Below are 15,628 nucleotides of genomic sequence, written 5' to 3'. Positions count from 1 at the left end.
TTGGGAAGACCACCTAAATCATTTAAGGGCATTATTTGAAAGGCTATTTGAAACCTAGTATCAAATTTAGCCAAAAGTGAGTTAGCTAAGGCCAAAGGAACATGTTGTCGGTCTGATGTTGCCAAGGGCAGCATAAGCATAAGCCCTGGTAGATTTCCCCAGTCCCAAGACCAAGAGAGAGATAATGCAATTCCTGGGGATGTGCAGATTCTATAGAAAATTTGCCCCTGATTTCAGCACCCTAGCTGCACCATTGACCGAATTGGTAAAGAAAGTGTGGTTAGAACTGTGCCAGATGGCTTTCGAGAAATTGAAGGCTATTCTAACAAATAAACCCAGGTTAGCATCCCCAAATTTTAACAGACCCTTCAAGGTGGCTATTGACGTGAACGATGTGAGAATAAGAGCTGTCTTACTCCAGGAGGATGACTCACATATCGATAGATCAATTGACTATTTTCCGAAAAAAAATTAAATAAACATTAGCGGAAATATTCCACAATAGAAAAGGAGGCTTTGGGACTTCTTTACCCCTTTAAAATTTTGAGGTTAACGTCAATAATAGATACAGGGAAACACTAATATGCACTGACTACAGTCCACTAACTTCCTAGAGAAATTCAAAGTTAACAATGCCAGGCTGTTCAGATGGAGTTTACTCCTGCAGCCGTTTAAGTTTAAAAATCATGCACATTGCTGGAAAAATGTTGTAATTGTGGATGCTCTGTCCAGAATTTAAACAGACCACATGCCACCAGCGAGGAGGTGTCACACCCATACAATCAGATCTTATGAAATATAAAATGAACTTATGAAGTAAACGGGAAACAAACACTTTCCTAGTAGACAATTGGAGTAAGAGATCAGGTGACCTTTCCTTTCCTGCCAATACACATAGATCTACAAGAACGCTGATCTAATTTTCATGACTGAACTAGTCTTGGAGAAGTCATTAAAAAAACAAATGACTTTTCTGGACACATCCCTAAGAAGTCATTCAAATACAATAACCCTTTCTGTGGCAATGGCTGTTTCTCTCCAACTGATTAGGTTGACAATACTGTTGCTCAGCAAAAAGTTATCCCGGTCAAAAAGAAGGACTCGATGAGAAGGATGAACCACCCGTGGTTAACAAAGGTGGTGAAGGAGAGTATCCAATAAAAAACGAAGGTATACAAAGCGGTGAAAACTAGTGGTAGGCCAGAGGATTGGGAATTTTTTAGGAACCAGTAGCAGATGACTAAAAAGCTAATAAAGAGGGAGAAAATTGATTATGAAAATATATTAGCAAGAAATATAAAAACAAACTGCAAGAGTTTCTACAGGCATATATAAAAAAAGAGTAGCCAAAGTGAGCGTGGGACCCTTGGAGGATGCAGCTGGAGAATTGATAACAGGGAACAGGGAAATGACAGATAATTTAAACCAATATTTTGTATCAGTCTTCATGGTGGAAGACACAATAAACATCCCACAGATATCAGATAAGCAAGGCGCTATTGGGAGGAAAGATCTTGTAACAGTCTCTATCACAAGGGACAAAGTATTTGATAAACTAATGGGATTAAAGGCAGACAATTTGCCAGGACCTGACGGCCTACATCCAAGGGTTTTAAAGGAAGTGGCTGCAGAGATAGTGGAGGCATTGGTCAAAATGTTCCAGAACTCACTGGATTCCGGGAGGGTCCCAGCATATTGGAAAACCACTAATGTGACGCCCCTGTTCAAGAAGGGAGGGAGACAAAAAGCAGGAAACTATAGGCCAGTCAGCCTAACACTGGTTGTTGGGAAAATGCTAGAGTCCATTATTAAGGAAGGAGTAACAGGACATTTGGAAAAGCATAACGCAATCAAACAGAGTCAACATGGTTTTGTGAAAGGGAAATCATGTTTGACAAATTTGCTAGAGTCTTTGAGGATAACACAAGCAGAGTTGATAAAGGGGAACCAGTAGATGTAGTGTATTTGGATTTCCAAAAGGCATTCGATAAGGTGCCACATAAAAGATTATTGCACAAGATATCGGGGGTAATGTATTAGCATAGACTGAGGATTGATTAACTCACAGAAGACAGAGAGTCGGGATTAATGGGTCTTTTTCAGGTTGGAAAGACGTAACTAGTGGAGTGCCGCAAGGATCAGTCCTCGGGCCTCAATTATTTACTATCTAAATTAATGACCTGGAGGAAGGGGCAGAGTGTAATATATCCAAATTTGCTGGTGATACAAAAATAGGTGGGAGGGCATGTTGTGATGAGGACATAAGGAATCTTCAAGGGGATATAGATAGGTTGAGTGAGTGGGCAAAACCTTGGCAGATAGAGTCATAGAGAGATACAGCACTGAAACAGGCCCTTCGGCCCACCAAGTCCATGTCAACCATCAACACTAATCCTACATTAATCCCATTTTCCCTTTCACATCCCCACCTTCCCTCAATTCTCCTACCACCTACCTACACTCGGGACAATTTTTTTACAATGGCCAATTTACCTATCAACCCACAAGTCTTTGGCATGTGGGTGGAAACCCACACATCATCCCTCTCCACTGCCCTTCTCATGTCTGGTCTCTGCCTCTCCTGCGGAGGGTGCTGCCCCTCATCGCCACTAGAGCCAAATTCTGAGAGTCGTGCTCCCGTTACCAGCTATTGGCTTCCTCGCGCACAGGTGGACTCACTAATATGTCTGGAAGCCTTGCCCCTCTCCTCTTATGCCCCCTCGATGCCAGGAGGATAAAGACTCCATCCCCACCCACCCCGCACTACCTCAGCATGTAACCACTCTCCCTGCGACCTCTACACACCCGATGGACCTCTGTCCCAATGGCTGAGTGCCCCTCTCAGCCATGCTCCTGTTTATGGGCCTACCTAATATGATGGGTCAGCCATGACTGGCTGCCCACAGTGGTGCTGCCTCCATGCACCTGGTCTGTCCCTGACCAAGCATGCAACCTGTGCACGCCTACCAAAATCTCAAACTGGCCCTTTAGGAGCTCTAACAACTTTAATTGGCCTTATTTCCAAATAGGGAATAGGGTTGGCTTTCACTCGCCAGGATGGAACTTTCCAGCAGCAGGAACAGTGATGGGAAACTGGCACACTATTTTCAGCACCCGCCACCCCCCCCCCCCCCCCCCCCCCACCCCAGTTGGGGCCTAAAAATCCTGCCTATAGTGTTATCAACCTTGGCCTTCTTGTTTGATTAAATGCAGCATGTGGGGACACAAAGCAGCAAGATCAGCAGCACAGGCACTAGCCTCAGAGTCAATCACAAGCTTTAGACCTTGAGAAAGGTTAGGCCTTAAGTGTGGAAAAAGTAATTGATGTAGTTCCAACAGGTGTTGGCCAATTCTATGGGCAGTCTATCTGAGCAGATAACAGACATAACATGTTTTGTACAGACTTTAATTAGAATTCTTATATTACAGAACTAGTTTGGGTGTTAGGTGGTTCTTTTCCCAGAGAATAGTGGACCTGTGGAACAGGTTGCCAGCTCATAGAAACATAGAAAATAGGAGCAGGAGTAGGCCATTCGGCCCTTCGAGCCTGCTCCGCCATTCATTATAATCATGGCTGATCATCCAACTCAGTAACCTGTTCCCACTTTCTCCCCATATTCTTTGATCCCTTTCACCCCAAGAGCTATATCTAACTCCTTCTTGAAAACATACAACATTTTGGCCTCAACTGCTTTCTGTGGCAGCGAGTTCCACAGGCTCATCACTCTCTGGGTGAAGAAATTTCTCCTTATCTCAATCCTGAAAGGTTTTCCCCATATCCTTAGACGATGACCCCTGGTCCTGGACTCCCCCACCATCGGGAACATCCTTCCTGCATCTACCCTGTCAAGTCCTGTTAGAATTTTATAGGTTTCTATGAGATTCCCCCTCACTCTTCTGAACTCCAGCGAATATAATCCGAACCGACTCAATCTCTCCTCATACGCCATCCCAGGAATCGGTCTGGTGAACCTTTGCTGCACTCCCTCTATAGCAAGAACATCCTTCCTCAGATAAGGAGACCAAAACCGCACACAATATTCCAGGTGTGGCCTCACCAAGGCCCTGTATAATTGCAGCAAGGCATCCCTGCTCCTGTACTCAAATCCTCTCGCTTTGAAGGCCAACATATCATTTGCCCATTTTACCACCTATTGCATCTCCATGCTTACCTTCAGCGACTGGTGTACGAGAACACCTAGGTCTCGTTGCATATTCCCCTCTCTCAGTTTATAGCCATTCAGATAATAATCGACCTTCCTGTTTTTGCTACCAAAGTGGATAACTTCACATTATCCACATTATACTGCATCTGCCATGCAATTGCCCACTTACTCAACTTGTCCAAATCACCCTGAAGTGCGTACAGTGAAAGCTGATTAACGGTATTCCTTCAAGCGAGAGCTGGATTCATTTGGCTGGAGTAAGGATCATGTCATACAAGAGGTAGGTACCCTATAATAGGGGTTCTCAACTGTGTGTTATGTGGCAGGTTTCCATGACCCACAAGAGATCTGTGAGAAGGTTTCAAGGGATCCACTAAATCAGCCAGAAATGTGCAGAAAAATACACTGACTTGATAATAGACCAATCAGAATTGGAGTTTGGGCAAACAATGGCCGAGATCTCTTGTCAATCAAGGGATGCTGTGCAATGAGAGTGAATCAGAGCAAGAGTCACTCTGTGTTCTCACAGGTTGACGTGTGGCAAGCAAGTAAGAAAAAATGCAAGCTGGCCCGCACACTAGGCAGCAGCAGTGGTTGATGTTTGGACACTGAGCGTAGAGGGAGATTCCGGATGGGTGGGGGTCATTTCCCAGTGAACGGTGCTGAAAATCAGTGACAGAGAAAAAGAGAGGCCATGTGTTAAAGCTTCATCTCTTGTTTCCCCAGTGACATAGTTATGTGCATCAAATCAGTTCACAAAATTCTCAGTGTGTTCTTCATGTTCTTAATGTCTTGTTAGTTCCATGCTGTTTGTGTGATTTCACCCTCCCCCTTTACTGTCTGCTGTACCACTAGGAATTAGAATTGTGTCCAGCACCATATTTATACAGTATGTGCATTTTTTTAATGATTGCTTAAGGTACAAAGAACTTGCAGATCGGAAGGAGAATTATCTGAGATGTCTCAGGTCAGTCAGAGCGTGGAGAAGCAAGAGAATCACAGCCCAAGAAGTGGATAGACTAGAGGATAGCAGTCAAGTGGTAAGTAGATCCTAAATAGTAAATATATATAAGTTTAATTGTATAGCTAATTTTTGTACAGAGAAAATACTTGGATAGTATTACGGGGGGGAGGCAGGGGCTGTGGAATTTTTATAACATAGGAGAGGGGTCTCAGAAGCAAAAAGGTTGAGAACGTTTGTTATATAACATAAATAGCATCAAGGCAGCATTTGACTGTGACATCAAAGAGTCTCAGCAAAATTGAAGTCAATGGGAATCAGGGGGGAAAAGTCGTCACTAGTTTGAGTCATATCTAGCACAAAAAAAGATGGATGCGATTGTTGGATATAGCTGCAGGAGTTCCTCAGGGTGATATTCTAGGCCCAAGCATCTTCAATTGTTTCATCAATGACCTACTCTCCAACATAAGGTCAGAAGTGGGGATGTTCGCTGATGATTGCACAGTATTCATTACCATTCACATCTCCTCAGATACTGAAGCAGTCCATACCTGCATGCAGTAAGACCTGGACGACATTCAGGCCAGGGCTGATAAGTAGCAAATAACATTCACGCCATCTCCAACAAGAGAGAATCTAACCATTTCCCCTACCTCTTGACATTCAACGGCATTACCATCGCTGAATCCCCGACCACCATCCATTGACCAGAAACTTAACTGGACCAGCCATATAAATATTGTGGTTACAAGAGCAGGTCAGAGGCTGGGAATTCTGTAGTGAGTAATTCAGCTCCTGACTCCCCAAAGCCTCTCCACCACCTACAAGTCACAGCCAGGAGTATGATGGAATACTCTCCATTTGCCTGGATGACTGCAGCTCCAACCACACAAGAAGATGCATGCAGCACTCTTCAGAGCACATGTCATGATTCGTGGTGGTCTGCTGCATCCTGCACAACCTCACCTTCATGAGGGCACAGCCCTTGCCCCCAATTATATCCCATTTCTGTCCATGATCCACTCAACTGACTGCGGTGCCAGTGAACTCAATTCCCCATTCAACAATCATCCCGCACGTTACCATCCCTCTGTTCATGACCATTACAGCATCCTCTTGGCCACAGGGCTGAAGTAAAAGCCACCACAAACCAAACATTCCAAACCAACATTATCAAACAAACCATTCAATATTCCATACAAAAGTCAACTAATCACCCTTCTGTATTCCCTTAGTGCCTGTCTTGTGGGTGCCTTTGCCTGGCCTAGTGCTCCTACGCAGTTCTAGCTCAGTGGCTGCAGCATGGCTGGCAGAAAGTTGCCGACTTTCAGTGGAGGAGACTGCAGATGGCCTTGCAGGATGATCTCGCACAGCTCTAGCCCTAGAAGGCCTTGCTTTTAACTGCATCACCTGGGCATGGGAGCAGCAGTCTCAGCTGGCTAGCTGACAGTCAACAGCGAGGGAACTGGCGAAGTGGGAGTGGTGCGTGGACAAATGCTGTCATCCTGAGAGAGAGCAGCAGGGACATGCTCCACAGCAACACTTCCACTCCCTGGAATGGTGCCTCAACAATCCTAGTAATCTGTTGGGTGACAGATTGCTGGACTACCTTGAAGCCTGCTCTCTGCCATTCTTGTATCTTTCTCTGGTCAAATTCACTCTTTCAGCTCCGATCAAAATGCATTTCTCCTTTAAGAGGTGCAGGCTTAAATAATTCAGGAAAACTTGAACTGATGCCAGTCTCTTTTTTTTTAAATTCATTCATGGGATGTAGGCATCACTGGCCAGGCCAGCATTTATTGCCCATCCCTAATTGTCCTTGAGGAGGTGGTGGTAAGCTGCCTTCTTGAACTGCTGCAGTCCATTTGGGGTAGGTATACCCACAGTGCTGTTAGGAAGGGAGTTCCAGGATTTTGACCCAGCGACAGTGAAGGAACGGCGATATAGTTCCAAGTCAGGATGGTGTGTGACTTGGAGGGGAACTTGCAGGTGGTGGTGTTCAAATGCATTTGCTGCCCTTGTCCTTCGAGGTGGTAGAGGTCACGGGTTTGAAAGGTGCTGTCTAAAGAGCCTTGGTCCATTGCTGCAGTGCATCTTGTAGATGGTACACACTGCTGCCACTGTGCGTCGGTGGTGGAGGGAGTGAATGTTTGTAAATGGGGTGCCAATCAAGCGGGCTGCTTTGTCCTGGATGGTGTCAAGTTTCTTGAGTGTTGTTGGAGCTGCACCCATCTAGGCAAGTGGAAAGTATTCTATCACACTCGTAACTTGTGCCTTGTAGATGGTGGACAGACTTTGGGGAGTCAGGAGGTGAGTTACTCGCCTCAGGATTCCTAGCCTCTGACCTGCTCTTGTAGCCACAGTATTTATATGGCTACTCCAGTTCAGTTTCTGGTCAAAGGTAGCTCCTAGGATGTTGGTAGTGGGGGATTCAGCGATGGTAATGGCATTGAATGTCAAGGGGAGATGTTAGATTCTCTTTTGTTGGAGATGGTCATTGCCTGGCACTTGTGTGGCACGAATGTTACTTGCCACTTATCAGCCCAAGCCTGGATATTGTCCAGGTCTTGCTGCATTTCTACACAGACTGCTTCAGTATCTGAGGAGTCACGAATGGTGCTGAATATTGTGCAATCATCAGCGAACATCCCCACTTCTGACCTTATGATTGAAGGAAAGTCATGGATGAAGCAGCTGAAGATGGTTGAGCCGAGGACACTACCCTGAGGAACTCCTGCAGTGATGTCCTGGAGCTCAGATGATTGATCTCCAACAACCACAACCATCTTCCTTTGCGCTAAGTATGACTCCAGCCAGTGGAGGGTTTTCCCCCTGATTCCCATTGACCTCAGTTTTGCTAGGGCTCCTTGATGCCATACTCGGTCAAATGCTGCCTTGATATCAAGGGCAGTCACACTCACCTCACCTCTCACCCACTCTCTCACAATGTTATGCCCCCTGATCAGGATTGGAGCCACTGAACAGCTCATTGAGCACTGTCTGCATGCTGCAATCATGTAAATGAGCAGGTAGCACAAAGTTTGTGAGCTGCCTGCATAAGAATGAACCAGCATGAGTTATTCGTGCATTACGATCCCAGCAACCGTTTTTTGGGGCTATTCAATTTTGCCCAACGTATTCGTGATGCTGATTTCTCTCGTACCTGGAATATTACAACTGGTCCGTAGTTATTAAATTTGACATCCATCAGTGATAGTGATATTGCATCCACTGACAGGAGCACTATGATGGGGAATATAATAATCTATTAGCACTGACAAAGGTTAATTATTTCTGAACAGAGTTGAAAGACTATATACAGAATCTGCATACATTTTTGTTTTCTATGGTGCAAACGAGTTGGGAAAATATTGATAGTGTTTGGGTGGCCTTGATTTTTCATAGCATACATATAAAACTTTTGACCAGGTAAAAACTACTGGCCCATCCAAGCTAACCCACATAGTTCTGATGCCTTATGCATACACTTTCCACTGACCCAAAGCCAAGTAATCTCTTGGGAGAGGTGATAAAACTGATAAAAATCCAGGTCATTTAGAAAAGAACCTGAAAAACTCTGCTCTGACTTGCTTAGGTGAACAAAATTAGTCCAGATCACAATAGCCCTGGTTTTCTTTTTTTTTATTGTTCTTGGGATGTGAGTGTCACTGGCCAGGCCAGCATTTGTTGCCCATACCTAATTGCCCTCGAGAAGGTGATGGTGAGCCGCCTTCTTGCACCACTGCAGTTCTTGTAGTGTAGGCACACCCACAGTGCTGTCAGGGAGGGAGTTCCAGGATTTTGACCCAGCGACAGAGAATGAATAGCAATATAGTTCCAAGTCAGGATAGTGTGTGGCTTGGAGGGGAACTTGCAGATGGTGGTGTTCCCATGCAACTGCTGCCCTTGTCCTTCTAGGTGGTAGAGGTCATGAGCTTGGAAGGTGCTGTTAAAGGAGCCTTGGTGAGTTGCTGCAGTGCATCTTGTCGATGTTACACACTGCTGCCATTGTTCATCGGTGGTGTTGGGAGTGAATGTTTGTGGATGAGCTGCCAATCAAGCAGAATGCTTTATCCTGGATGGTGTCGAGCTTCTTGAATGTTGCTGGCGCTGCACCCATCCAGGCAAGTGGAGAGTATTCCATCACACTCCTGACTTGTGCCTTGTAGATGGTGGACAGGTCTTGGGGAGTCAGGAGGTGAGTTACTCGCCACGAGATTCCTAGCCTCTGACCTGTTACCTGCTCCATCCTGGAAGGAGCTCTGACGCGAAGAAGTTCATAGGTACGGTCACCTTCACAGCAACTGGCAATTCGCTCTTATCCTCCTCTGATGCTGCAAGTCTGCCTACAACAGGTGGCAGATTTCAATGAGAAACTCATTCGTGAAACAGAAATGTCCTGCACACTGACTTAGGTTGAGGTTGGAGAATTGCTGCCTGAAGCCCCTGGGTGGAGATGCCCTCCTGCTGACAGCCCTTCTCCCCCCACTGCCTACTCCCTCTTCCAGCAGCTTGTCCTCATTTGTGTTGCCGCTGCTCATTCTCCCTGACATACTGCAGACCAAGGGGGATATAAACTACAGCACCCATGACTGGGAGCAAATGTTGTGAGCAGAACTTTTGTAGTAAGAACCAAGACCTTCACCATGTGCCACACCACTCCCTGTAGACTTCACCAAATTTAATAACAGTACAAACTACCAAGCACTTCTACTAACTCAGCAATAGCCAGTAGAGATCAGCAGCAACTAACCTGAAGTGGTTGATGACTAATGTTCCCTCTAAAGTGTGCAGCCACGCGGCTATGCAGCAACCTGAAACTTCTCATGCAAACCATGCATGAGTTGGCCCCTTTAAAGCACTGCACATGCATGGCCATGCAAATGAATCGGCCACACATTACAAAAAAACAATTAGAGAGTACGTTGTTGATGAACCCTTTAAACAACACTGGTGTTGGGTCCTTCCTGCTACTGAAGGCATGTTTGGCTGTGCGAGGTTAAGAGAGGGCATTAGCTGGAGTGTTGAGATTGAAAATGGCACCGCTAGAGTCAACTTAGAGTGACGCCAAGCACCCACGCTAATGACCTACCCAAAATGGCATCCACTGCTACCTGTGCCAAGAGACCCAAAAGGGCACCCGTAGCACTGAAAATATGGGTGCTTCCCAACTGAAGTTTGCAGCCTTTGAGTCCTGAATGCATTCAGTATATTGGTAAACAGAAACTGGTACAATATATTAAATAACAGACCAGAGAGAGTGACTAGATGACACAGTGCGTTTTGTCAGTTGCACTTGCACTGTCAAGTTTCATAGAGAAATCTTAAGGGACACTAATTTAAATAAATAAATAAACATAGGAAAATAGGAGCAGGAGTAGGCCATTCAGCCCGTCGAGCCTGCTGCATCATTCAATTAGATCGTGGCTGATCATCTACTGCAATGCCACTTTTCCACACTATCACCATATCCCTTGATGTTATTAGTGTCCAGATATCTATCAATTTCTGTTTTGAACATGCTCAATCATTGAGCTTGCACAGCCCTCTGGGGTAGAGAATTTCGAAGATTCACCATCCTCTGAAATTCCTCCTCATTTCAGTCTTAAATGGCCTACCCCTTGCTCTGAGACTATGTCCACTGGTTCTAGACTCATCAACCAGGGGAAACATCCTATCTACATCCACCTTGTTACGCCCTGTAAGAATTTTGAAAGTTCCAATGAGATCAGTTCTCATTCTTCAAAACTCTAGAGACTACAGGCAGTTTCCTCAATCTCTCCTCATAAGACAATGCCACTATCTCAGGGATTAGTCTGGTGAACCTCCATTGCACTCCCTCTATAACAAGTATATCCTTCCTTAGATAAGTAGTCCAGGTGTGGTCTCACCATGGCTCTATACAGTTGCAGCAAGACTACTTTCTCCTGGAATAAAAAGCTAACATCAGTAATGGTGACCATGAAACTACCAAATTGTCATATAAACTCATTGGTTTAATGATGTCTTTAAGGGAATGAAATCTGCCGCCCTTAATCGGTCTGGCCTATATGTGACTCCAGGCCACAGCAATGTACTTGAATCTTAACCGTCTGCTGAATTGGTCTAGTAAGGCACTCAGTTGTATCAAATGCTATGGAAAAGGTCTAAGAGAATAAAACCAGATGGACCACCTGGCATTGACCCAGGCACTGGATATGACAAAGGCACACCCTCACTAACATCCGGGGGCTTGTGCCAAAATTAGGAGTACTGTCCCACAGACTATTCAAGAGACAGCCTGACACAGTCATACTGCATTATATCTTTCAACCAATGTCCGAGATTCGTCCATCAGCATCACTGGGTATAGCCTGTGCCACCGGTCACAGTGGTGAACAGTTGGGAGCCACTGGCCCTGGGAGTTCTCAACATTAATTCTGGACCCCAGTACTGCTGCTACACTGGCATCTACCCGACAAAGTGGAAAATTGCCATGGTATGTCCTGTCAACAAAAAGCAGGACAAATCACATTTGGTCAGTTACTGTTCCATCAGTCTACTGTCAAACGACAGATGGAAGGTATCATCAAGTGACATTTATTCACCAATAAGTTGCTCACCATCACTCAGTTTGGGTTCCACCAGGACTATTTGGCTCCAGACCTCAGTACACCAGCTCGACACCATCCAGGCCAAAGCAGCCCGCTTGGTTGGCACCCCATCCACAAGCATTCACTCCCTCCACCACCACGCACAGTGGCAGCAGTGTGTACCATCTACAAGATGCACTGCAGCAATGCACCAAAGCTCCTTAGACAGCACCTTCCAAACCTGCAACCTCTACCAACTAGAAGGACAGGGCAGCAAATAGATGGGAACACCACCACCTGCAAGTGCCCCTCCAAGTCACACACCATCCTGGCTTGGAACTATATCGCCGTTCCTTCACTGTCGCTGGGTCAAAATCCTGGAACTCCCTTCCTAACAGCACTGTGGGTGTACCTACCCCACATGGACTGCAGTGGTTCAAGAAGGCAGCTCACCAACACCTTCTCAAGGGAAATTAGGGATGGGCAATAAATGTTGGCCTGGCCAGTGACGCCTACATCCCATGAATGAATTAAAAAAAAACAACCTTGGTCCAAACATAGACAAAAGAGCTGATTTCCAGATCAGAGATGATTGATTGCCCTTGGCACCAAGGCAGCATTTAATCACACATGGCATCAAGGAACCCTGGAAAGATTTGAAGTCAATGGGAATTGGCAGAGGAGGGGCAAACTCTCCACTGGCTGGAGTCATACCAGTTTATTAGTTATTATTTATCAGTCTAGCATGTTTTGTTCCTAGCTATCTTACTTGAGTTAGGAGAGTCAAGAAGACTATGGTGTGAACTTGTCTTCTTGAATCACTGGGCCATATTGTAGCCCTGGACTAATTTTTTCCTTAATCCATTTTACCTACCTTTATATAATTCTTTTCCATCACAGATCATCAAATAGTCCATAAAACATCATTCTCATCTGAATAAGTTTCCGGTTCTTATCTATTCAATCATTAAGAATCTCTGACATTTCATCATTGTCATCATCTCCACTAAAGCATGAGAAACAATTTCACACTAACCGCATCTCCGTGGGCAGCCATATTTCCTGGCTGTTTAAGATTTAAGAAATTGGATATACTTTTAAAACAATTGATATCCAGGATGCACTGGAAAGGCTGACTATGCTTAGAGTGGAAAAGCCACCTGGTCTGAATGGCTTTCATCCCAGATTGCTAAGGGAAGTGGGTGTGGAAATAGCAGAAGGGCTTGTCATAATCTTCCAAACTTCCCTAGATACAGGAAAGCTGACACAGAATTGGAAAGTGGCAAATGTGACACTCTTATTCAAGAAGGGGTGGAAGGACATTCCTAATAAAAACAGGCCAGTCAGATTAACACCAATGGTGGGGAAGGTTTTAGAAACAATAATCAGGGGGAAAAAAATTAACAAGCTCTTGGAGAGGTTTGAGTTAATTAAGGAGAGCCAGCACAGATTTGTAAAAGGTACATCGTGTTTGACTAATCTAATTGACTTTTTGGATAAAGTTACAGAGAAAGTTAATGAAGAGAATGCAGTGGATGTTGTCTATATGGATTTTAAGAAAGGGTTTGACAAAGTACCACATAAAAGGCTGGTTAACAAATTTGAGGCTCATAGAATAGGAGAGTCAGTGTCAACTTGGATAAAAAGTTGGCTTAAGGACAGAAAACAGCAAGTCGTGGTAAAAATGGTTGTTTTTCAGGCTGAAGGATGGTATACAGTGGTGTTTTCCAAAGGTCAGTGCTAGGACTATTGCTTTTCTTAATATATATGAATATATTGGAATACAGAGTAAAATTTCAAAATTTGTCCATGCTGCCAAATGTGGAGATGTAGCAAACAGTGAGGATTTAACCAATTCAATATAACAGGACATAGATCGGCTAGCAGAATGGGCAGACAAGTGGCTCATGGAATTTAATACCAAGAAGTGTGAGGTGATGCATTTTGGCAAAAGGGATAGGGAGATGAAATATAGACTTAATGGCACAGTTCTAAAGAGTGTACAGGGACAGAGGGCCCTGGGAGGGATTCATGTACATATGTCTTTGAAGGTGGCAAGACATATTGAGAGAGTGGTTTGCAAAACGTATGGGATCTTGGGCTTCATAAATAGAGATATTGAGTACAAAAGTAGGGAAGTTATGATGAACCTTTAATAAGCTCTGGTTAGGCCACAACTGGAGTATTGTGTCTAGTTCTGGTCACCACACTTTAGGAAGGACCTAAAGTTCCTTGAGAGTATGCAGAGGAGATTTAACAGAATGGTTCCAGGATTGAGGACATTTTAGCTACAAGGTTAGGTTGGAGAAGCTGGGGATGTTCTCCTTGGACCAACGGAGATTGAGGGGAGATTTGATAGAGATGTACAAGATTATGACAGGTTTGGATAAAGTAGACAAAGAAAAGCTGTTCCCATTAGCTAATGGTACAAGGCCTAGGGACACGGTTTTAAAGTTTGGATAAAAGATACAGGGGGGATGTGAGGAAACATTTTTTTACGCAGCGAATGGTAATGACCAGGATCTCGCTGCTTGTGAGGCAGAGACAATCAATAATTTCAAAAGGAAATTGGATGGACATTTGAAGGAGATAAACTTGCAGGGATACAGGGATAGAGTGGAGGAATGGAACTGACTAGACTGCTCTACAGAGAACCAGCATGGACTCAATGGGCTGAATGGCCTCCTTCTGTGCTGTAATTACTCTATAACTAAGTTATTTTCAACTGTGAAAAAATATAATTGTTATTGTATTTAATTTCTGATGTATGTGTTATTTATTTGATTCAGTTTTGGCAAATGTGGGAACACTATTCTGTACATTTTGCATTGCTGTAATTGCTGAACATTTCAGGATATTATTATTCATCACAGTATAAGTACAGTATAATAAACAGTACAACATAATCATCAATTTTAGCTGATCCAGCAAACAGCAGAAAAGTGCCAATATGATATGGCATTTATAAGACAAAAGTAGAATCAATCTCATAATACATAAGAGTCCACTTTTAAATGGAATGTTGGGAATTGCTATGACATCTTGGCATTAGCCTGTCTGGTTGATTCGCATATTTATCCTTGACATTTGTAAGGAATTTAAAGATGACTGTTTCATTTCTAGCATAATTGCTTGCAAGTTTCAGTCCTTTTGGAGCAGTATGTAGTCTGATGATAGATGGGGCAGGTTCTCTAAGTTGTAAAGCTGAATTTTGCATGATTGAGGCATTCTAGAGTGAGGAGGAGTGAGTGTTAATGGACATCCTGGGAAACAGTTATGTTATTCATTATCTTAAATATGTTTATCTAATGTTTCTGGTTAGTAAATGTGATCTGATTGAACATACACAGATTGGAGCTGATGACTTGCTGTTATTAGGGCCTGAGGCTTCAGTTTATTTCTAGCTGTCCTCTTTTGAGCTAGAAGGCCAGAAAAGCCAGATTGAGCTCATCTATATTGTCTTCCTTGAGTCAGCAGCTCCAAGTGCCATTCAAGTCACGCACCATCCTGACTTGGAATTATATATATCTCTGTTCCCTGGTTAGAACCTTGGTCTTGGAATTTTAATGTTCTTTTTTCACTAAACTTTCTCCATTCGCCATTCAATAAGATAAGGGTTGATCTGGTTGTGGTCTTAACTCCACTTTCCTATCTGTCCCCCATAACTCTCGATTCCCTTGTCTATCAAAAATCTATCTAACTCAGCCTTGAATAAATTCAATGACTCAGCCTCCATTGCTCTCTGGGGAAGAGAATTCCACAGACTAATGACCCTTTGAGAAAAAAGAAACTCTCCTTATCTCTGTCTTAAAAGGGAGACCTCTTATTCTTAAACTGTGTCCCCTAATTCAAGTCTTCCCTACAAGAGGAAACATCCTCTCTGCATCTACTCTGTCAAGCCCCCTCAGGATCTTATATGTTTCAATAAG

The 15,628-nt window shown here is 44.1% G+C and overlaps 1 protein-coding gene across 7 annotated transcripts in view; it reads left to right on the top strand.

The window, feature by feature from the left end:
• The window catches only part of LOC137375936 (uncharacterized), a 69,606-nt gene that overhangs the window by 36,995 nt on the left and 16,983 nt on the right, over nt 1–15,628 (top strand). For all 7 annotated transcript variants that reach the window (XM_068043684.1, XM_068043685.1, XM_068043683.1 and 4 more), the window contains one exon: nt 5,086–5,206. In XM_068043684.1, coding sequence (XP_067899785.1) covers nt 5,086–5,206 — 121 coding nt within the window. The remainder of the gene's footprint in view (nt 1–5,085; nt 5,207–15,628) is intronic.

The sequence above is a fragment of the Heterodontus francisci genome, chromosome 12 (genome assembly GCF_036365525.1).
Source record: "Heterodontus francisci isolate sHetFra1 chromosome 12, sHetFra1.hap1, whole genome shotgun sequence".
NCBI lineage: Eukaryota > Metazoa > Chordata > Chondrichthyes > Heterodontiformes > Heterodontidae > Heterodontus > Heterodontus francisci.
The sequence above is the reverse complement of the archived record's forward strand: the minus strand, read 5'-3'. Positions and strand labels throughout refer to the sequence as shown.